The 24,636-nt window shown below is 38.2% G+C and overlaps 1 protein-coding gene across 1 annotated transcript in view; it reads left to right on the top strand.

Moving 5' to 3' along the window:
* The window catches only part of LOC109938075 (centromere-associated protein E), a 109,436-nt gene that overhangs the window by 8,297 nt on the left and 76,503 nt on the right, over positions 1-24,636 (top strand). Inside the window, exons 2-12 of the mRNA XM_048619690.1 lie at positions 5,820-5,931; positions 8,516-8,587; positions 8,671-8,907; positions 10,195-10,269; positions 11,716-11,823; positions 12,693-12,870; positions 15,967-16,121; positions 16,627-16,830; positions 17,486-17,663; positions 20,819-20,952; positions 23,606-23,809. Of these exons, the coding sequence (XP_048475647.1) occupies positions 5,820-5,931; positions 8,516-8,587; positions 8,671-8,907; positions 10,195-10,269; positions 11,716-11,823; positions 12,693-12,870; positions 15,967-16,121; positions 16,627-16,830; positions 17,486-17,663; positions 20,819-20,952; positions 23,606-23,809 (1,657 nt within the window). The remainder of the gene's footprint in view (positions 1-5,819; positions 5,932-8,515; positions 8,588-8,670; positions 8,908-10,194; positions 10,270-11,715; positions 11,824-12,692; positions 12,871-15,966; positions 16,122-16,626; positions 16,831-17,485; positions 17,664-20,818; positions 20,953-23,605; positions 23,810-24,636) is intronic.

Genomic DNA, 24,636 nt, shown 5'->3' with positions numbered 1-24,636 from the left:
GCACAGTAAAGCAATAGTTTTCTAGGTTGGTAATCATAAGTTATCAAATGTGTTTTTATGTTCCTAATGATTAAGAGCTTTTCATTGAGAACTCAAACATATATAGGCCAAAGGTTTAATCATAATTCACCATTAATCATATGATTAACTATGATCAATCATAAATTGTCTCTCTGGTCTTTATTAATCATCAGCCAATGAAATTTGCAAGCAGAGGCTGAAAGTTTGACATGTATGTATAAAACCTGACATCAACATGAAAGTGATACAATTGTGTGTGGTCAGATCTTGCCTCTGAGGTGCCCTGCAGCAATGGACTTGAGCGCAGTGTTTCTCAAATTTATTTTTCTTGAGTCATTACAGCATGGAAACAAACTTTCCATCCAACCAGTCCATGCCGAACGTAATCCCAAACTAAACTAGTCCCACCTGCTTGGTCCTGGCCCATATCCCTTCAAACCTTTCCTATTCATATATCCATCAAAATGTCTTTTAAATGTGTAATTGTATCTGCATCCACCACTTCATCAGGATGTTCATTCCACATGCGAACCACCCTCTATGTTAAAAAAAAGAGAAAATTTGCCCGTTATGTCTTTTTTTTTAAACCTCTCTGCTCTCACCTTAAAAATGTGTCTTGAAATTCCCCATCTTGGGGAAAAAGACAACTACCATCAACTCTTTCTATACCTCTCACTATTTTAAAAACTTCTATCAGGTCTCCTCTCAACCTCTTACGCTCCAGTGGAAAATGTCCCAGCCTATTCAGCCTTTCTTTATAACTCAAACCTTCTAAACCCGGCAACATTCTGGTAAATCTCTTCTAAATCCGCTCCATCTTGATAATATCTTTCCTATAACTGGATGAACAGAACTGGACATAGTACTCCAGAAGAGGCCTCACCAATATCCTGTACGACATAACCTCAACATAACATCCCAACTACTATCCTCAAAGGCTTGAGCAACAAAAGCAAGTGTGCCAAATGCCTTTTTAATCATTCTGTCTATATGTGATGAAAACTTTAAAGAATTATGTACCTGCACTTGTACCCCTAGGTCCCTCTGTTTGACAACACTACCCAAGGCCCTACCATTAATTGTATAATTGTTTGTTGTACCAAAATGCAATACCTCACATTTATCCAGATTGAACTCCATCTGCCATTTTTCAGCCCATTGACCCATTTGATCAGATCCCTTTGTAATCTTAAACTTTCTTCACTGTCTAATATGCCATCAATTCTGCTGTTAACTGCAAACTTACTAACAATGCCTTCTACGTTCTCATCCTGAATAATATTATATAAATGACAAACAAAATAGACCCAGAATTGATCCCTGCGGAAAACTGCTAGCCACAGGCCTCCAGCACAAAAAGCAAACCTCCACCATTACTCTCTGTCTCCTGCCGTTAAGTCAATCATGTATCCAATTGGCAAGCTCACGCTGAATCCCATGTGACCTAACTTTACCAGTTGGACTACGATGTGGAACCTTGTCAAAGGCTTTACTAAAATGCAAATAAACAATGTCTACTGCTCTGACATCATTATTTTTGGTAACTTCCTCAAAAAATCAAGTTTCAGTCATCATTTTCCTCACACAAAACCATGCTGATTATCCCTAATCAATTTTTGCCTCTCTAAAAGTCCATAAATCTATCTTTTATAATCACCCCCAACAATTTACCCACAACCGAAGTCAGACACACAGGTCTATCGTTCCCTGGTTTCTCCTTTACCACCTTTCTTAAAGGTACAACATTAGCTACTTTTCCGGTCATCAGGCACCTCGCCCATAGTTGTAGATGATGCAAATATTTCTGCAAGAGGTTTTTGTAATTTCTTCCCTTACTTCCCACAGCATTCTGGGATACGTTAGATGAGGTCCCGGAGATTTATCCACCTCTATATTCTCTAAGACCTTCCAAATGTCCTCTTCTGTAATGTGAACTCTTTTAAAAACAAAGTTTATTTCTCTGCATTCTCCATACTCCATTTCTTTCTCCACAGTAAAAACTGATGTGGAATATTCATTTAGTATCTCTCCCATCTCCTGGAGTTCAACACAAAGACGACCTCCTTGGTCTTTGAGGCCCAATCCCCTCTAGTTACCCTCTTGTTAATGTATTTGTAGAATCTCTTTGGCAGATAAGATAAAGGATAATCCAATGCTATCTCATATCCCCTCTTTGCCTTCCTGATTTCTCTCTTAAGAATGCCCCTACACTCCTGATATTGATTACGAGATTCAATTGAACCAAGTTGTCTATAATCTTAAAAAAAAAAAAAAAAAAAAAAAAAAAATTCTCTTTTATTCTTGACTAGGACCTCTATCTTTCTTCATCTGTTGTTTCTTAATCTTACCAGCCCTACCCTTCACTCTAACAGGAAAAAAATGCCTCTGAACTCGGATCATCACACTCTTTCATGCGTCCCACTTGTTTTACCTGTGAACAGTCTAATCAACTTTTGAAAGTTCTTGTCTCATAACATTAATATTTGTCTTACTCTAATTAAGAACTTTAATTTTTATGGAAGGCTTATCCTTTTTCATAACCATTTTGAAACTAATCAAATTATGATTGCTAGACCCAAAGTGTTCCCCCAGTTGAGTCACCTGCCCTGCCTTAATACCCAAAAGAAGATCTAGTTTTGCTCCTGTTCTGGAAGGAACATCCCCACATATTGATAGATAAAATTTTCTTGAGCATATTTGACAAATTCTTCACCATCCAAAACTTTTAACACTATATGGTAGTCCCAGTCAATAATTGGAAAATTAAAATCCCCCATTATTATAACCGTATGCTTACATACATCTGAGATCTCCCTGTGTCTTTGTTTCTCAATTTCTCTCTTACTGTTGGGACCTATAGTGCAATTCTATCGGTGATCTTTCCTTTCTTATTTTGTAATTTCTACCTATATATTTTCACAGGACGATTTTTTAGAAATATCGTCCCTAGTTACAGCAGTAATGTATTCCTTAATCAAAAATGCCACCACTTTTCTCCTTTCTTGCCTCCTTTTTATCCTTCCTATAGCATCTAAAACTGGGAACATTGAGCTGCCAGTCTTGTCCGTCTCTCAGCCAAGTTTCTGTAAAAGCTATGATGTTGCAATCCCATGTTCCTAAACGTGCCCTGAGTTCATCAGCCTTGTCTGTAAGACCCCTTGCATTGAAATAATGTAATTTAGTTCTTCAGAGTTATTACATAATCTTACTCTCTCCTTTTCTTTTTTTGTTAATTGATATGCTCTCCTCACATTCGGAGCCTACCCCATCAATCCTTCCTTCTACACTGCCACTTAGAATTCCTCCACTCACCTATCAGTATAAAGTCTCCCTTATTGGTTGATTTATTGTCACGTGTACCAAAGTACAGTGAAAAGCTTTGATTACGAGCAGTACAGGCTGATCATAGTAAGCAAGGATATACAGATCAAAATGACTTAGAGGCATACAGATTTACATTGCACAGAGCATGCACTAGGCAAGATCAACGTTAACAAGATCGTTGTTATTTGAGTCCAGAGAGTCCATTCGTCAATCTGATAACAGCCAGGAACAACCTGCTCCTGCGTGTGTTCAGGCTTCTGTATCTTTTGCTTGATGGAAGATGTTGTAGGAGATCATTACCGGGGTGTAATGGGTCTTTGATGTTGGCAGCCTTTCCATGGCAGCGAGACGTGTAAATGGAGTCCATGGATGGAAGGTTGGCTTCTGTGATGGTCTGGGCTGTGCATACCACCTTCTATAGTTTCTTACAGGCCTGGGCAGAGCAGTTGCCATACCAGGCCATTATGCACCCGGACAGTATGCTTTCAATGGTGCATCTGTAGAAGTTGGTGAAGGTCCTTTATGGATGTGCCAAATTTCCTGAGCAAGAGGAGGCTTTGTTGTGCCTTCTTGACTGTTGCATCTATGTGGGCAGATCAGGACAGTTGTTGGTTATTGTCACTCTGAGGAACTTGGTGCTCTTCACCCTCAACCTCCGTTCCTTTGATTATAGATGTTCTTCTCTTTTCTTTCTGAAGTCAATGATCAGTTCTTTAGTTTTTCCAATGTTGAGAGAGAGAGAGAAAGAGGTTGTTTTCATTGCACCACGTCACCAAGCCCTCTATCTCCCTTTTGTATTTTGACTTGTTAATATCCATCCCATCATGGTGGTGTTGTCAGCGACCTTGTAGATGGCATTCATTCAGAATTTGGCAACATAGGTGTGGATATACAGGAAGTACAATAGAGGGCTGAGAACGCATCCTTGGGAGGGCTCCAGTGTTGAGTGTTATTGTGGAGAAGGTGCAGTTATCTATCTTCACTGTGGTCTATGAGTCAGAAAGCTGAGGATCCAGTTGCAGAGGGCGGAGCCGAGACCAAGGTCTCGGAGTTTTGAGATCAGTTCCTTAATAGAATGAGCAAACCTCCCTGCTAAGATATTGGTCCCTTTCCAGTTTAGGTTAGACACTTGTTAAATGCTATATAAGAATCCTTCCAAGTATTCATAACTGACTGGCCCCTCCGTTTTCCTCGGTGAATATCCCCTTTAACTGTTTCAAAAACTGAATATCTATTTGTTAGAGGAATAGCCACTGGTGACTTTTGAACTACCTTCTTGCCTTTCCTGACAGTCACCCATCTATCTGACTGATCCTGCTGGATAAAAGCTTTTGTAAATCTACGAGCTGTATCACTCTGTACCCTTTATATGTGGCCTTAATAACATGAAGCCTAAAAAAATGATGATTCCATAACACCTTTTAGATAAAATAAACCACCATTCATTACCAAAAGAACAATGTTAAAATGGAAAAAAAACATATCAAACATATTAAATAAGGACTTTTTAAAAAATAGATTAGTTATCTCCAACTCCCACAATGTAAATTAAAATATAATAGACCACTTGCCCATTTATATTCGAATATGCGGTTCATTGACTGAAATTTTGCAAGGGCTATCCGATATAGTAATTGCTAACGTGACTGGAGGCATGCATAAATTTATCTTCCCTTCAGCTGATGGAAACACTACAGCTTCAGCAGCATAGCTGTTGAACACTTCACTCCATAATATTGGCTGGTCTTGGAGTGGCACTTATTGGGAACAGTGGCATCTTTTCGGGCATAACCTTCCCCAACTGTAGAGTGTTTCAGGACTCTTCACTTCTGTTTATTGACCTGTGTGTACTTGAATATTGTGCAGCATTTCTGACATGTTTTGGATGCCACCAGGAAATAGGACTGTTGTTTCAGTCATCTGCTGGTCACTGATTTATTTGCCATAATAGATGAACGAAGCTCGGGTTTATCATCAGTACGAGCCACTGGGCAAGGTGGAGGTGGGCTTGTTCCTTTCTTTAACGAACCTACCCTAGTGAATCTATTTCTATATTTCCTGAGGTTTCTGTCTGTCTCCATGTTCTCGATCAGGCACAGGCCCTGCTTGTTCCAGAACTGTTTTTGCCACAGGACCAGTTCAACAATCATCCTCCACTGTCTTGCTGTGGACCTGAAAATATCTCCGTGAGCCCTGTAGAATGGCAGAAGTCCGAGTTTCATTACTGCTGATCTTTTTATTTAAATTAAAGTTACTTTGGTCAAATTTACCTTGGAATCCCAAAACCTGGAGACACGTTATGGAAGTGAAATGAATCCTCAAAATGTAATGTCAAAAATGCATTTGGGTTTTTAACTTGGAATTAACTTGGAGTTAAGTGTGATAAATTTATGATTTGACTAGTTCTCCACTTATTTTGATTGATATATGTCATAAAGTGCCATTATTTCAGCTATATTCAATTTATTGTACAGTTTGCTGTATGATGTATCTTCAAAGGATGAATTGGTAAAAAGGATATCTGAACTGGAAAAACAACTCGAAACCCAAACAGAAGAAAAAGAAAAAGAAATAAAGAATGAAAAGGTCAGTGCCTGTAAAGCATACTGAGATCTTTAGTAAATTCCCAAGTGATTCTGTTAAAATAGTGATTTTTAATCACTTGCATCTTTCTCTTTCAAGTGAAGAAAGCTGTATTTGCTGTTTGGGGAAAGACCTTAACCATCTGTTTTGGATCCTGGATCATCTAGAACAAAACTCTGCATGTTATCCAGGCAAAATGAATGAAATGAGTTCTACATCCTCCCTACAACTACTTTAAAGTTATAAGCAGTGTTTCTGGGTTGTCTACTACTTGAAATGAAAATTGAAGCTGCAAGGATAGATTTATGAGGGAAAGAATTTAGGGTGCAGCCATAGTTGCTTTTTCTTGGCTAGAATTAATGGCATGCTTTTGGGATAGGATAGAAGGATTAGAAAAAATGATATTTAAGACAGAAGAGGGGGAGGTATTTGATTAACTTGTAAAACCTGGGACCAAATATGTCTGGATGAATTGTATCCACACTCCCAAAATAATGCTGAAGGGTTGATAACAACTGTTTCCACAGTTAGAGTGAAGTGGGAGAAGTCAGGGGAACTGAAATTAGCTTAATGGCAGTATTAGAAATAATATTGGAAATTTCATTCAGGGACATGTAGAGGAAATGTAGAGAAACATTCTAGAAACCTGAAAAAGAAAACTTTGTGAACTTTTTAAGAAGAAATAGCATCTATAGGTAATGCTGTGAATGAAATATAACTGGATTTCTAAAAGGTATTTGATATGTGACATGTAGTAAAATTAAGTGAAATTAGGAGCAGTAGCAAAATGGAAACCAGTTAGCCACAAAATGAAAAAGTAGTAGTGGTTAAGAGTCTTTATCTAAATTGGCAGAAAAGTGAAAAATGCTCTACAGAGATTGTAAACCGTGACCAACAGTGGAAGTTAGACTTAGGAATCCGAAATACAAGTGACGCACTTTAGCAGGAGTAACAAGACAAGGGAATACTCAATAGCAGGACATTAGGATGCTCAGAGGAACAGCTGAATCTTGGGGTGTTTGTCCACAGATCTCTGAAGGTTATGGGGCAAGTTAATAAAGAAAATGCATGCAGGACTCTTGCCTTTATCAGTTGTGGTATAGATTATAAGAGGTTATGCTGAAGCTGTGCAGGACTTTGGTTAGGCCATAGCTGCAGTACTGTATGCAGTTTTGGTCACTGCACTAAAACATTGCACTAGAGGGGATCCAGAGGAGATTCACTAGGATGTTGCCTGGGATGGAGCACTTTCTCTATGTAGAGATATTGGATAAACGCTGGTTGTTTTCTTTGGAGAATAGAAGGCTAGGAGGGGACCTGATTGAGATGCATACCTATTTTTCTAATCGACCTATTCAGAGATGTTCTTGCACACCTCTGGAGCAGGTGGGACTTGAACTTTTCTTGCAGGGGTAGGGACTCTCCCTCTACTCCACAAGAGGACCCTGATTGAGGTGTGTCATATTGACAGCGTGGATAGAAAGCAGCTGTTCCCTTTAGCTGAAGGGCCACTAACAAATGGGCATAATTTTATGGTGAATAGCAGGAGTTTGAGGAACAGTTGCTTCATGCAGATAGTGTGAATCTGGACTGCACTGCCTAGAAGGTGGTTGAGGTAAAAAAAAAACCTCATAACCTTTAAAGATTACTTGACTGAGCACTTGAACTGTCATAAAATTCAAGACTATGGGCTAAGTGCTGAAAAGTGGAACTAATGTAAATTTTATGTAGCCATTTTTGGTGCTTGCTTGATGGGCTGAAAGGCCTTTTCCCTACTATATGATTGTATGATTCTAAGTTGACTAACTGAAAACATAAAAAAACAGAAACTCAGCAGTTCTGGCAGCATCTGTGGAGAGAGAAACAATTAACGTTTTGAGTTTGGTATGACTCTTCAGGACTGAAGAGTTGACTTGTATAGTGTTAAACTGTTTGTGTTATGGAGTACCACTCGTCGAAACATGTGAAGAGAATTCCATCATGCGCTTTCTGGAATTTGCTAAATTATGATTTGTTTTAGTCAGAATGACTGAAAGCAACGAGGAGCTTCATTTTTTTTTTTTTTGCTCCCTTCCTATGAGACATTGCTGAAATATGTGAATGTTTACATTTAATAGAATTTAAGACTGCCTCTCCTGTTTAATTTTTGGTCTTTTACTAGCCAAATGATTAGGAAGAAAATGAGGAGAGTTCTTCTGAAGTGGTTAAAACATTTAAGGATACTCTTGTCAGTAATGTTATCTAGCTTGTAAGCTGCCTTCAAGCTTTGAAGACCCATTTTCTTAGTTTTTGCCGAGTTTTGAAAACTGAAGTTTGCTTTTCAAAAGTATTTCTCCCACTTGGATGGTGAAGAGTTCTAGCTCTTTTTCCATGTCTCCTCTGTTTTCCTTTTTCCTGACCTTAGAACCCCTCTACGATCCCCACCCTATGGTATGATGAAGGGATGATGTTTTGTTCCATACCCTCAGTCTATAATCTGATTACTGCTTGAAATGGGCAAGGACACTTGAAGCTCTAGGGTTCAATCTCCTTTGTAAAAGCTTTTCTTGTACAGTTTTGATTTTAATTGCTTACCTTGATGTTTCAGGAATATGCAAGGCATGTTGAGAAACAACTACAGGATAGTATTGAGATTTGTGAGCTTCTTTACTCAAAACAGGTATGTAAGATTTATTTTGTCAAATCATTGCAAGACTGTCTCTTTTTTTTTTTGCTAAAAGAATGTTGATATTTGCTTTCTAGTTTGATGCAGAAAGTTTAAAAATGGAGAATGATAAACAGAAAGAAGAAATTGAAGAATTGAAAGAACTCCTAAAAGAAAAACTGGAGAAAGCAAAGTTCTTCCAAATGGAAAATGAGAAACACAAAAAGGAAATCAAAGAGCTAGAAAAACTGAGAGAAGGAATTGAAGAATTGAAAGAGAGACGAGAAATTGAGGAGTTTGAGTTTTTGGAAAAAGAAGCAGAAAAAGAAGGAAAGGTACCTTAAATTGCTAAAGTGAATTTTAGAAATGTTTAGTTTGCATATGGGAGATCTTGCAAGAGGTAATCAGTAAACCTCAGTAAGGAAGGCTAGGTTAGTTATCCATATTGTGAAACAAAAAACTGCATCAATTCAATTTTAGTTTTGAATAAATTTTCCTTGCTTTAGCTTTGATTTTAGCCCTGGTGGAATGTACAATGCTACATTGCATATCTGATGCTCCACCCATTAACTAAAATGGTGAAACTGTTGAAAATCTCCAGAGTGCAAAAGCTCCCTCATTTAATTGTATGCACTTCGCCTTGGTGGTGATTTGCATCTATTTAATGTCTTGTTTCATTTATCTTTTCCCCTTCATTCTTAAAATATTCCTGCCAACTTCACAGGAGTGTTTGGAAACAAAATTTCCTAAGCCACAGCACATGATATTAGTGCAGGTGACCAATGGTTTCATTTAAGTTTTAGGGAGTGACTTTGTACAGAAGTGTGGTTTTCACTCTGAATTCAGCTTCTCGGGCTGAGGTAGCTATAGGTGCATCTAGCAATGATTAAAATTGGAAATGTGCAAGAGGCCAGAATTGGAGGAGCATAGTGATCACGATATGTTGTAGGATTGAAAGAGATTACAGTAATGAAGGAGACAGGCCATGAAAGGATTTGAAAGCAAAGATAAGAATATTCAAGTCCCAGGTGTTATTAGAGTGCAGCCCCAGTACGGTGGCAAACACTGGTGTTGTGTGAATGGGACTTAGTGTGATTTAGAAGGTTGGCAGCAAAGATTTTGATGTGTTCATGTTTATGCAGGGCAGAAGATGAGTTTTTAGCCAGGAGGCTAGTTGTTTGTGCTGGGAATAAGGGTTTCAGAAACAGATTACCCACTCGGTTTCTATCTTAGCTAACATTAGACTGGAAATAGCACCTCGGTGGGTACTGGAGTGGGGTTTGAAGCTCATCTCCGACTACTATGCTAATATTGTAAATGACCAATTTGTGCTTCAGTTCTTGGGGAGAGGGAATTATGTCAGTTAGGGAACAAAGTTTGCGGTGAAGATTGAATGCAATGACTTTGAACTTGCTACAGTTAATTGGAGGAAATGCCTAAATGTCAATACACTGGAAGGTTTGAGAGAAGTGGTGGTGATGTAGATCTAGATGCCATCAGGGTGCATGTAAATGCTGCCTTGTTTTCAGATGTCGTGTCAATGCATAATGGTAGAAGTGCCAATTCAGGTAACGCTAGGTACAGCAATCGTTTTTAATACAGTCTGTCTTGGCCATTTGCAGGAACAGCAGCAGCATGAAAATGTGATGTTCAAGGAGCTAGTTAGCAATTCTGAGACTATCAACCAGGAGCTTGAGGTAAGTGATTTTGTATTTAATGTTCTACATTAAGTGAGCATTAAAGTCCAGTGTGTTTGATTCACAACAGAACTTTTCTTTTCTTTTTTAAAAATGTACAATGGCATAATATGAGCAAAACTGGTGTGGGAATTAAGAAAAAAAACCCAAAAGAACTGCAGTTGCTGGAAATCAGAAACAAACAAATTGCTGGGAAATCTCAGTAGGTCTGGCAGCATCTGTGGAGAGAAATCCCAGTTAATGTTTCAGTTCCAGTGACCCTTCTTCAGAATTGAGATCTGAAACAGTTCTGAAGAACAAGAGCAGAATCTGTTTATTCCATAGTTAGAACAAGTTAAAGAGCTAGGGTGTAGCAAGGTGAATCCTGAGCTGTTAGGGGTGGAATGTATTGACTTGTCATATAAAGTTAACACAATTTTTCTGTGCTTTATTATGTTTGAGATTTTTCAATTGATGGGCAAGAAAGGCATAAGAATTTTGGTTTTGATTTGGCCTCTGCCAAAATCACAAAATGGACTTGTGTTTTTTTAAATGTAAATTGTATTTCCTTTTATTCATTCACGGGATGAGGGGATTGCTGGCTAAGCCAGCATTCATTGCCCAGAGGGCAGTTAAGAGTCAACCACGTTGCTGGTCTGGAGTCACATGTAGGCCAGACCAGGTAAGGATGGGAGTTTCCTTCCCTAAAGGTCATTAGTAAACAGGGGAGCAGGAAAGTTGATGTTCCGAGTCGGGATCCTTCAGAAATGGGGAGGGGGAAGGGAGCTCAGAAATAAATAGAGAGGACGGGTGGGGCTGGGGCTGGGGAAGGTGGGATGGTGTTAGGTAAATGCAGGTAGGGAGTGGTACAGCACCTCCCACCTCACTGACAAATCCCCACCACTCCCTACCTGCATTCACCTATCACCATCCCACCTACCTTCCCCAGCCCCACCCCTCCTCTCTCTCTTTATTTCTGAGCTCCCTTCCCCCTCCCCACTTCTGAAGAAGGGTCTCGACCTGAAACATCAACTTTTCTGCTCCTCTAATGCTGCCTGGCCTGCTGTGTTCCTCCAGCTGAATGCTCTTATCTCTGACTCTAGCATCTGCAGTTCTTACTATCTCTCATTAGTAAACCAGATGGGTTTTTCTGTCAATCTACAATGGATTCATGGTCATCATTAAATGGTGATGAAGAGCCATCATTAGACTCTTAATTCCAGATTTTTCTTTCTTGTTAAATCCAAATTCACTATCTGCTTTGGTGAGATTCGAACCCGGCTTCCCAGAGCATTATTTATTTCATTCTCTGGATTAACATTCCAGCGCTAATACCACTCGCTATTGCCTCCTCTATTTGACTGTGTAGGAGTGGTTTTAGCAATTTGCCTTTTTTTTTATAAGGTTAAATAGGAAATGGATGATTTCTTTTTCTCCAACTGTGTTTTCTGTTTTTTTACATGCCAGATCAAGCAGTTGCAGCAATCACTGAATGATGCAGAAGTTGTAACTCGTGATGCAAAGAAAGAGTCTTCCTTTCTGAGAAGTGAAAATCTGGAGCTTAAGGAAGAAATGGTAATAACAGTTTTGTTTACAGCATTTTAACTTTGTGAATTGCTTGTATAGAAATTTTACTTGTGGCAATTGACGTTATTCATTTCCATTGCACTTGTTCTGTATCACACCTCTTCAGGACAGTTCCAAAATTTTACAGTAGCCAAGGGAGAAAGTAGACAGACTAGCCCCCTAAGATAGTTTTTAGGTATTTATATTACCCCGGTTGCCTCATGCTCGCTGAACTTTGTCACAATGTAAATATGAGGGAAGTGAAAGGAGAAAGGGAGTTTGAAAAGAACTGTTATGATGTAGGCTAATTTTTTTCACCCTTTACAGTAACACGGCACGCTTCAATGAGCCATGCATACCCACTTTTTATCTTAATTGATTGCTCATAAATGCCACATTTACTTGCACTTACTATAATCTTACAAGAGAGGTTCGCAATATAGTGTGTACAACAAGTTAAAGAATGATCAAATACATTAATGTTTTACATTTCAGAATGGCACAATTTAAAAATCTGCTCCACTTAGCTGTTTCTGACCATTCTTGGTCCAAACCAATCTGGTCCACATACTTCATTGAACTGATACATAATTGAAATTCAATGGATCAGACTAAAACATAATTTACCCAGTTAGTGGGAAACCTGGGTCTATCAGCGTTCACAATCTCATGTCCTCCTCACTCGAAAGGAGCTGGAAGGGAACTGAACAAGTTGATTACTAATCCAGACTGAAGCCAGAACTCTGCTTTACTGACTGGGTGTGTGTGAGAGCGTGAGATTTTGATACTTCCAAACTGTTTCAATAATATTGACCTAATTGAAGTATTTTAGTCTTCTAAGGTTTGTTTTTCTTTCAACTTTCTTGCATGAACTGGAGGATAAAATGAGAGTCGACTATCAAAAAATGGAAATTGATGTCCAATTGTACAGCAGCCAGCTTGATGCTGAGCGGTCACGCTACAGAGAAATGCAATCTGATTTACAGAAAGAATTAAATTTGGCTTTCAATGAAAATACCAAACTAATGTCGCTTCTGGATGGAAAAGTCCCTAAAGGTATGTTCCTATAATATATTACTTCACATTTAAGGGGACCATGTTATGTCTTCTCATTAAACATCTTTGACCTGGATGACAATCAAGGTCATGTTTCCTGGATACAATGTTTTGCCTTAATTCATAGGTCCACCTTTTCTTTTTTAAAAGGCAGTAGGATGTAATTTTCCATCTTTTCGTTGCCTAGTTCCCACCTCTTGCCTTTATTGGACAGTGCATTGAGCCTAGGAGTTGGGATGTCATGTTGCGGCTGTACAGGCTATTGGTGAGGCGAGTTTTAGAATACTGTTCAGTTCTGGTCTCCTTGCTATTGAAAAGATGTTAAACTTGAAAGCTTTCAGAAAAGATTTACAAGGATGTTGCTGGGGTTGGAGGGTTGAGCTATGACGAGAGACTAAATAAACTGGGGCTGCTTTCCCTGCAGCACGGATGCTGAGGGGGTGATCTTGTAGAAGTTTATAAAATCATGGGGGTCATTGATAGGGTGAATAGCCAAGGTCTTTTTCCCAGGGTAGGGGAGTCCAAAATTGGAGGCCATAGGTTTAAGGTGAGAGGGGAAAGGTTTAATTGAGACCTGAGGGTCAGTTTTTTCATGCACAGGATGGTGCGTGTATGGAATATGCGGCCTGAGCTGGTGGTGGAGGTGGGTACAATTACAACATTCAAAAGGTATCATGATGGGTATATGAATGGGAAGGGGTTAGAGAGATGTGCACCAAATGCTGGAAAATAGGACTAGATCAGCTTAGAATATCTGGTCACTGCAGATGAGTTGTACCAAAGGGTCTGTTTCATGCTGTATGACTCGGAGAACATCATTTTTAACTCGGTTATTTTTCCTCATCACTAATGATTGTCCCAAAGCTAAATGGAATGTGGATATTTTAGTATCTGCTTCTTCCACTTTGTATTGACATGTTTCTTGATGACAGAGGTTTGTTTACTTGCATTTCTCTGAATAAGGCAAAGTAAAATTACTGTCTTGTATGATAAGAATGATTTTTATATGATTGACCGTTTGACTGTGAATCTTCATAGTATTATGTCTGACATAGAAAATGGAGGACAATTTGCACTTCCTTGACTTCAGCTGTGTGAAGTCACGTTTGTCTCTGTTTCATTGGGCCAGCATTCCTGCCTGAAGCGAACCAGAGCCTTGTTTCAATATTTAGATTGTTACAGAGAAGGGGAGGTTAAATGAGAGAATCCCTGATATTCATTCTATAAGTAACAAGTAACAATTTATTTAATCCTAACAGTGAACAAATTAACAGAATTACAAACAAACCAAACAATTCCCCTCTATCTCCTAACTATTCCCTAACTGAACAAAATTCTACTTGTGTGCTATTCCAATAAACACAAGCCCAACTTATGACCCATGTAGTAAGAAATAAACAAGTTAAAACTTAGTCTCTCAAAGTTCACACAAAATGTCTTCTGGAATCCCTTGCCTTCTCTGCTGTGTCTCCAGCCTTTCTTCTGCTGATCCTGTTGTCAGGGATGTTTTCTCTAATTTCTACTGTGAGGACTCTTGGCTGGAAGTGCTGTGGTACCTTTTTTATCTCTTTTTAAAGAGAACTTAGCAATTCCTTGAGAGCCCAATGCTTATTTCTCAGATGGTGGTTCACTCTCGCATCGATTTTTCAAAAACCCTCTCCTTTATATACCTTGGATGACATGTCAATTTTTTTTGCAATAGCATTGGTTCGAACTTGTCAAAACCATCAGATTTAAATTCAATTGGCTTTCACTTGCTAAGTGCTTGGTTTAAATTAATTGACTGATTCCAGCTCATTGCCAAAACACCAAAACAAGCCAAAGGTTTCCAATCACAGCCAATTGATACATGTTTCAGTTTTTAGAACTGTCTATAATCTGCAGCTGCTTACAGACCCATTTTCTGTATAAATCTCTAAGCTTATAAAAACTATCTCTTACAGGGATCACACTTTTTTACAAAAATTCTAGCTTCCTGTCTGCCAATTCATGATTACTATATACCACTTCGTAACAAGATCAAGGTTCTATGCCATTTGTACAACCCTAGTGCAATTTTTGTCGTCCAATGAGCAAGTGCACCCAAAAGGAGCAAAAGTGCTCCTTTTGATCTTTAAGATGATGGATAGTTTTTGAAACCATTACTGTAATAAAAACTTGTTCTTTTGCATATCCATGTATGCCACACTCTTGCCCTATCTCCTATGCAGTGCCTTGACAATGCACATGAGTTACATGGGATTTGATAGATGTGCTTTGCTTTAAACTGGAGTCTCCTCTTCTGATGCTACTTTGCCTAGGGAGTAGTAATTTGTGAGTTAATGCAGCAAGAATGCTATCCTTTAAGCTCTTCATATTTGTCCCCCTTCGCTGAAGTTTGGTGGAGCTCTTTTGGTGATTTAAGTACTAGTAAGTCAACCTCGTTTATTCGGGGAAATGTTGTCAAACCTTTTTAGGGCAGTGCTAGACAAAATGGCAGAAGTAATAAGCCTCAAAATCTGCAATGAATACATTAAAAAAAAATACTCTTCAATGAAAGAATGAAGTCTACATCATTCTGTTTTACTGAAACTGCTAATTTCACAAATTATTTTTATCATATAGCATTTTTGTTATCAACGGGGGTAAAATACAAGCGTTTATATCCTGGATTATTTTTGAAGTTTCCAAATATTTATTTGGGATAGTTTAAAATTGCCTGCAATCAGATCTTAATGTAAAAATGTGTGTCATGTCTTGTAGAATCTGCAAACTTTGAGTGTGGACAGAGGAAGCCTGCTCCCAGGGAAAAATAGAAGAATTATGCTTGCTGTGCTGAACAGTCCTGTCTGAATATGTAGATTTTCTTCAGTAAGGATGAGACATCAAAATTTATAAAACATAGTCTGAAATCAGACTGACCCATAATATTTGAAATTTTAAGGAGTCAGACTGGGAGCTGGTTATATTTACAGGATATTTTTTCAGCAGATAAACAATCGATTCTTTTCTCTCTGATTTAACGCTGACATTCATGTATATAAGATTTTGGCTACTTATAGTATTGTACTTTTGAAACTGACAATCATTTTACTACCACTTTCTTATTAAACTTAGATTTATTGGATCGTTTTCATTTGGAAAAGAGCGTGGCTGACCTTAAACAACAGTTGGATAAATCAGAAAAAGAAAAGAATAGTCTTCAGGAAGAAGTATCTCTATTATCCCAATATAAATCATTGCCTGAAAAGGTAGATGAATTAGCAAAGCAGGTAATGAAGCTGCAATGAATATGTTAAATAATACTTGGAATTTATGCCATTATTTACATTGAGTATTTTATGCTTATTTATCACCTATCACATCACATCATCAGGACATCCAAGAGACCACTGAAGTGCAATTATTGTTGCATAGGTGAATTTTAAATAGCTTTCAATTGTGCCATTTCCAATGTTTTCTCGTCCATAAACTGGGGAAACGGGAAACACGAAACGGGTGAAAATTTTAACAAGTATTTTGTATCTGTTTTCACATTAGAAAGCACTAAGTTATCCTAATAATTGTAGAAAATCCAGGCAAAAAGGAGGAGGAATACAAAAACAATCACAATCACTACAGGAAAGTTGCTAGGGAAAGCAATAGGACTAAAGGTGACTAGCCTCTTGATGTGGTGGTCTGCATTGTAGGGATTTTGTGGAAGTAGAGTTAGTGAAGTGTTGGTGAATTTCTGTACAGTGAAAACTAATATTTTATTTCTTCAAATTTAAATTTTAGGTTCTGCAGCTAACCAAAGCACTTAATGATGTTACTGCCGAACGGGATACTTTGTCAGCATGCAGAGAAGATGATGTTAAACAACTTGAGAACTTGCGTGGCGAGGTGTCAGCTATTGCCCAGGATAGGAACAAACTCCAGGAAGTTCTTGCTAAGGTCCAATCTGAGCAGGATCATCAGGAAAATATCAAAACTCTACAACAGGTAGAAGAAGTGATGATAATTAGCATGCTTATTAATGGTCACCAATTAATCCTGAGGTATTTTAAAATTCATTTAGAAGTAGTAATATTTGGTCATTGGCAGGAAATTTGCAATCTTTCTGGAGTCTTTTTAGTTGTTTGACCAAGCCTATTCTGATGCTGAGGAAATGGCCTCAAATGAAGACGCACACTCATTATTACCCTGCTTTGTTCCCTCCTCTCTATATGTGAACTTCATTGTTAAATAGCGTAGCTCTATTTTTGGCTATCATTTTTGAGCTTTATTAAATTGTGGGTCAATGCTTCAATTTTCTTCCTTCTGCTGGTCGCATAAGCCAAGGTATTAAAATTACTTCTAATGAGCAGCATTTTGACCATAAGACTCCAGGAATGAGATTGATGATTCCAATATATGTTAAATATTATTCAAATTAGCTCATGTCCAAATGTTCATAAATCAAAGGTCAGTCAACACTGATTTTAAGGGATCAATGCTAAATTCACATTGATAGGGTAATATAAATGCCAATCATCTCACATTATAAACTGGAAGTGTAAGAGAACCATCTTAAAGTAGCTGTTTATTCCACCTCTCATTTCTTTCAGAAATGAATTTATTAGTTGACTAGTTGTTGGCTTCCATGTCTTTTCTACAGAATGAAATGAAATGTAGTCTGGAGAATCTCCAAAAAGAATTAGATCTATACTCCACAAGGCTCAAAGAAGAGCAGGCTAAGTGTGTACAGTTTCAACATGATATTGAAGACAAAGAAAGACAAGTTAAAGAACAAGAACAGCAATTGAAGCAGGAGCTAGAAAAGCAGAAGGAAATTGGTGAGATGGAGACATTTTTCCTTTGAACTCACGCTAAGTTACGTATGCTGTTTTTTAAATTGCGTCCTCCTTTAAACTATATCATGATCAGAAATTTTTTGCTAAAACTAATAGCTTGATCCTTTTTAGTTAACACATTGAAGTTCATCACCACAGTAAGTCAGGAATTGGCTGAATTCAGGAAGGTCACTTGTTTGAGTGGCCAATGGAAGACAATGAGGTTGTTGCTGAGTCATTGACTTTGCCAATCTGCATAGTATTTGGTTCTGAATCAGTGTTGTCAGGTCAGTATTTCTGCCTCTTTTGACATAGGTCCACACTGCAAAAGAGTGATAGTTACAGGTTAAGTGCCTTCACTTGAGTGCATACCTTCACTCTAATGTGAGCCTGAACATGTGTTATAAACCTGCAGCAATAATTACTGACTCAGTGTTAATGTTTTGCTAGATCTTGATGGGAATGGTATGCCTCGACAATGGTTATAATAATAATTTTTTTAAGCAACTTGATGTCTGTATTGCAGTGTAACTTGTATCAAAATGTTCATACATATACCAAATGATTTGGGTTTAAAAACATGCAGACGTGACAATCATGTCTTAATGAGTGTGAACAAATTTGCAAGGTAATGGAAATGATTAACAGGATGTTAAAAGAACAATGTTGAATTAAAGTTAGAGTCCAATTCTTCATTCCTGCATTACAGGTGCATGTAAGTTTCATTAATTTGGTATATCATTTGAGGACCTGACCCACTTGAATAGGGCTACTTCAATACTCGATATTTCCATCCTGTATTGCAGCATTGAATTAAGTTTAGAATCTCAGATGTTACACTGCAGAGGGGGCAATTTATCCCATTTTATCTGCAGCAGCTTCCAAATGAGTGTTATGACTGAGTGACATTTTCTTTTCGCTGGGACCCTGCACACTGTTTCTTTTCAAGCAATCATCTGATGCCGCCTTGAATATATTGTTTGAAACTACTATCAACATACTTCTAAGTAGTATGTTCCTTTTATGAGAAACCGGTTATCAGTTTAATACTGTTATAGGCATTGTGCAGTTGAAAAATGTTAGGACTTTGTTAAACTTTTGACCTAAGAACTGTTGAAATCAAAATCAACAGTCTGAAACTCTTTTTTTTCCACCTGACAACAAAAGCACACAAAGTGCGCATTCAACTCATGCACATTAAATTCTGCAATGTGCATAATGGTTGCTGTTTAAATGCTTGTGTTGTTTTCTTTTTTAAATGTTCTTTCATTCACATTTAAGTGGAAGCGATCCTCCTGTGGATACAATGAAAGCCATGGAAATGTTAATTAGTTGCAGATGTAGCCATTCAGCCCCTCCAGTCTTTCCACCATTTAATAAGATCGTTGATCTGATTACTCCATATTCCCATCTAGCCCTGATAACTTTCATCCCCTTGCTGAAGTATCTATCTATAGCTGCATTAAAAATATGCCAGGACTCTGTTTCTGTTTCCTTTGGGTTTTGAGAAAGAGAGTTCCAAAGATTCATGACCAGCTAAGAGAAGATTGCTCCTTATCTCGGTTTTAAATGAGCAGCCCCTTATTTTAAGCAGTAACTCCCAAGTTCTAGATTCTCTGAAGTAGCGTTCTTTCCACATTCACCCTGTCAAGACCTCTTAGGATATTGTATGTTTCAATCAAATCACTTCTTGCTCTTCTAAACGCCAGCAAACACATGCTTAGCGTGTCCAAACATTCTATGTAAGTCAACTGCTCAATCCAGGAATTAGTCTAGTATACTCCTTCTGAACTGCTTATTTGGCATTGACATCACTCCTTAAATAAAGTGACCAATACTCTGCTCTGTATTCTAGATATGGTCTCACCAATGTTCTGTATAACTGAAACATTGCCTTTCACTTGTGCATTCAATTCCCCTTGCAAGAATTGTTAAAGTTTTATTAGCCTTCCTAACTGTCTGCTGTAGCTGCATGCTAACCTGTTGTGATTCATGTACTAGAATACCCAGGTCCATCTGCATTGCAGATTTCTGCAATTGCTGACTATTTTTCCCAATATAATGCACTTTTTAAAATTCTTCCTGTCGAAGTGGACAGTTTCACGTTATCCCGCTGACAATATCTTTATGTAATCACTTAATCTATCCATATCCCTTTTGTAGGCTCCCTATATCATTTTCACAGCTCCCACCGATCTTTTTGTCATGGGGAAATTCAGCAGCCGTACCTTTTGGTCCTTTTCGTCCAAATCATTTGTAATCCGCATTGATAGCTATGGTACTTCACTCGTTAAATGGGAGGCAGTGGCATAGTCATTCTGTAATGCCATAAAAATAAAGTGGAGACCCTGGTTAATGGCTCGGGGCATGGGTTTGAATCCCTTTGACTTTCAGTGAAATTTGAATTCAGTTAATAAATCTGGAGTTTAAAAATGTCTAATCAAGGCCACGAAACAATTTGTCAATCCTCATTTTAAAAAAAAAAAAGCATCTGGTTCACTAATGTATTTTATGGAAGAAAAATCTGTAATCTTCACCTGATTTGGTATGTGATAGTTGACATACAGTTGACTCTTAACTGGCTTCTAAAATGAAATGGCCCATCATTTAAAAACAATTGGTGATGGATAAAAAGCACTGGCTTTACCAGTGATGTCCACATCATGTGAGACGATAAAAAATAGCTTCACCACCCAGAAATGATTCATTATTGCTTGTTCTGTTTCCTGTTAGCCAGCCTATCTTCCATGCTTGTCAATATGTTAACGCCATACTGTGACCTTTTATTTTCCACAATAGCATTTGATGCGGCACCATGTCAAATGTCTTCTGGAAATCTAAATGCAACTTCTGGTTTCTCTTTATCCACAGCAAATGCTACTTCATCCAAGAACTTGTGTTCATAGGTTTGTGAATTGGTATAACTTAGCTTCCAAATACCAACTTGAACAACTAATTCTGTGTTGTCTTCAGATTAATATTGTCACCTTTGTTTTGCAGCATGACTGTTCCCTCTGTTCAGAACCAAATTAACTGACTTTTGTTTAATTTCTTGCAATTGTTATTGTGTGTGTGTGTGTGTGTGTGTGTGTGTGGTGTATAGATATTTGCATTTGGTTTGGGCATATGGTTTGCTACAACTTTTCTCCTTTCTATAGATGATAAATATTCTAAATCTTCAGAAGAGATTAAACTACTGAAAGAGGAAAGACAAGACCTAGTGATTAAATTGGAGGTTTTAATGAAAGCCAATGAGGAAGTGACGATGTCACAATCAAAATCTCATCAAAAGGTTAGTTTATTTGAGTAACTTGAAGTTTTCCCAACATGTTTCATGATGATACAAATACTCAAGTTGAGATTTGGCTATTCAATCTTTTTGTATGGCCACGATGCATAAAGATATTGTTGATCTCCCTTTTGGGAAGTGTTGGAAGTTTCAGATCAGTTAATGAAACATTTGGTGTTTGGAGACGCTTTGAGCAAGGAAGATTTTCAGATTATTGAATCTGTGGTACTAGTGTGGTATCCAGGAATTCTAGCCAAACTAATCAATGGGAATCTGGAAAAACACTCCACTCTTGGAGTTATACCTGGCAGAAAGGAAGATGGTTGTTGTGGTTGGAGGTCAGTCATCTCAGCTCCGGGATATTTCTGCAGAATTATCAGGAGTAGTGTCCCAGGCCCAACCAAGTTCAGTTGCTTTATTAATGACCTTCCCGCCATCATAAGATCAGACATGGGGATGTTCTCTGATTTCAATGTTCAGCATCAGTCATGACTCCTCAGTGTAGCAGTACTTGCCCAAAGGCAGCAAGACCTGGACAATATCAGGTCTGGGTTGACAAGTTCCAAATAACACTTGTGCCAGGCAATGACCACCTCCAACAAGAGAATCTAACCACCGCTCCTTGACATCAATGACATGACATCACTGAATCCTTCACTATCAACAGCCTGGGGGTTACCACTGACCAAAAATTCAACTGAGGTGGCCATGTAGCTACAGTGGTTTCAAGAGCAGGTTAGAGGCTAGGAATTCTGCAATGAGTAACTCTCCTCCTGCCTCGCAAAGGTCTGTCCACTGTTCACAAGAAACACATCAGGAATGTGATGGACTACTCCTCACTTGCCTGGATGAGTGCAGCTTCAACAACACTCAAGCTTGACACCATCCAGGACGAGTAGCCTGCTTAATTGGCATCGCAACCACAAATATTCATTGCCTTCACCACAGACACACCGTAGCAACATTCTGTACCATATACAAGATGCACTGCAGAAATTCACCAAGGAGCCTTAGACTGTACCTTCCAAACCATAATCACTTCCGTCGAGAAGGACAAGAGCAGCAGATACATGAAAACACTATCACCTGCAAGCTCTCCTCTAATCCACTCACCTTCCAGAAATATATACCTGATCCTTCGAAGTCACTAGGTCAAACTTCTGGAACCCTCTTTCTACAGAAATTGTGGGCCTACCTACAGCAAATGGACTTCAGTTCAAGAAAGCAGCTCTCCACCATCAAGGGCAACTATATATGGGCAACAGGTCCATGCCCATCCAGCAATGCCCACATCCCACGAATGAATAAAAACGAATGCTAGACTGCTGCAATAATGGATGAGTGAAATAAAGCATCATTAGGCACTTCACAGAAGCATTATATACAAAGTATGACACCAGCCCATGAGATGTTAGCTGATTTTAAGAATTGGCTTAAAGGATGCATGTTAGGAGAGATGGGGAGGGAATTCATAACCTTAGAGTCCAAGCAACTGGAAAGACAGCAACCAATGCTAAAACGATTAAAATTGGGGTAGGAGGTGCACAAAATGGCAACATTAGAAGGGTTTGGACTGGAGGGGATTAGAAATGGAGACTGTCAAGACTACCGAGGGAATTTTAGGACAAATAAATTTAAAGTCAGGATTTTGCTTGACTGGAAGACTTGTTAAAACCTGGCAGGCAAGTCACCTTCGTTTCCTGTCTTGAAGCCACAGATAATTGAGCCACTGGCAGGCTGAGGCCCTTTTTAAATAACTGTCAGTTGATTGTTCAAGGACTTTGAAGGCATGTTAAGATTTTCATCCTTGGACCTATGTGTCTAGAACTTGAATGCCAGTGGCAAGAAGGAGGCAAGCATCTCAGCTGCACCCAATTTATTTATCCTCCCTGCCACCTCCAGGGAGGGAGAATTCAAAGGTAACCAATGGTTGAAAGAGCTTCAGAAGCAGATTAACCAAGACGGGCAAAGTCAGGTGTTGTTCTGAAGATGGATATAGGTAGGTAAAGTGTAGATATGTTTGGAAGTACAAACCTGGATATATTCCACAGAACCTATTCATAATTAATTCATTTTGAATATTGCATTAAGGAAATAGCTGATAGAGAAATAGTTACCTCTACAGATCCTATTAATTGATTAACATTTATTATGAGAAACACATACAATTCAATCTTCTGTGTCGTGTATTGGTAGCAAAAGCTAAATGTGGTCTTCGAGTGAAGCTTAGATCACGTAAGTAATTGAACCAGTGTGTGAAGGAAGCTTTATACTAATTCTTAAGTCATACATTTTGACCTTCAAAAACTAAACTCTATAAAAATACATTTTAACTGAAATTAAAAGTAATTGGAAATAGTATTAGTTGCTATATAGGCATATTCCTGAATTTTCAACTAGGGAGCTGTGCGATTCAAATTAAGATGCAAGTACTACGATTGAGTGTTCAGAGATGAAAATGACTGACTATGTTCTTAGACGGTCAACGTATACAGAAATAAAGTGAGCTCCAATTTATTTTCTGGTTCCAAATTGATTTGTATCAACACTAATGTTCCTAAGTGGATCTGTAAATGCTTAACAGCAGTACTAACTATTTCTGTTGTCAAATGTTTTGGAAATGGAGTGTGAATTTGGGTATGCATTTTGTGACCAGGAAAATCTACCTTTGAATGCGACAATTATGCCTGAAACAACTAGCCAAGGTTTTGAGAGAGACGATTTAACTGAACAGCTTCTCCTACTTCAGAAGAACTGTGCATCACTCAGCAGTGAAAAGGAGGCACTGCATCAAGAACTGACAGCTCTTAGAGCTGAGAAAGAGCAGTTGAAGTGTGATCTTCAAGATAATATTGAAATGGTAACTTAAGTTTCTGTTGTATCATTCAATTAATAACCATAGGTTTTGGTTGGATGGAAGATGTAATTTAATAATATGTTATCACAATTAACTGCTGAAATTCATTTGGATCTTCAACTTTTTTCTATTTATTTAAGTAAGTAAATGACCCATCTCGGGTAATTGGTAGAACAGGAATTTTTAACAAATTTATACAATTAAAATACTTTACTGCATTTCCAAAATTATAATCTTCTGATAGATCTGTCAAAACTGAGGACTAAGTCTGATTTTCTGCGTTATTTTCTGAAGTTTACCTGACAGCTTTGTTGTGTTGCGCAAGTCTGAGAAATTGGTGTAAGCTTAGAAAATGTTGGTATTTCTTGCAATATGTGTTAGGTAATGGTCAGAGCAACACTTTTTTTTTAATTAGGCGTGAAATATTTAGTCTCCATTTCATACCAAAGAGTTAACACCAAGTGAACGGTTTTGAAAAGGTGATGTTTTGTTAAAATCAAGGTATGAGAAAAGAGGTGAATTTACTGTTCCAAAAAGAAACCCTTGGTCTTGTCAGTCTCCTACTCCTGTGGCTGTTCTTACTAATGGAATTGGATTTATGACACAGCTGCAGGAAGCACGCTTGCTATACATGTAAGCTCAGCCATGAAAAAGCAATATTTTTGAATAGAAAAAGTACTTTTGACCCAATTTTGATTAGATCTCTAGGATTAAGATATAAAGTATTATACAGCAGTCCAAATGCATGGGGACTCCAAAGCATGAGGGGAGTGGAGAATGGAGATGCCAGGGAGGGGTAGAAACAATGGGATCATTACTGCTTCTAGTTT

The sequence above is a fragment of the Rhincodon typus genome, chromosome 3 (assembly GCF_021869965.1).
Source record: "Rhincodon typus isolate 14 chromosome 3, sRhiTyp1.1, whole genome shotgun sequence".
Classification (NCBI taxonomy): domain Eukaryota; kingdom Metazoa; phylum Chordata; class Chondrichthyes; order Orectolobiformes; family Rhincodontidae; genus Rhincodon; species Rhincodon typus.
This window is presented reverse-complemented; position numbering and strand designations above follow the sequence as displayed.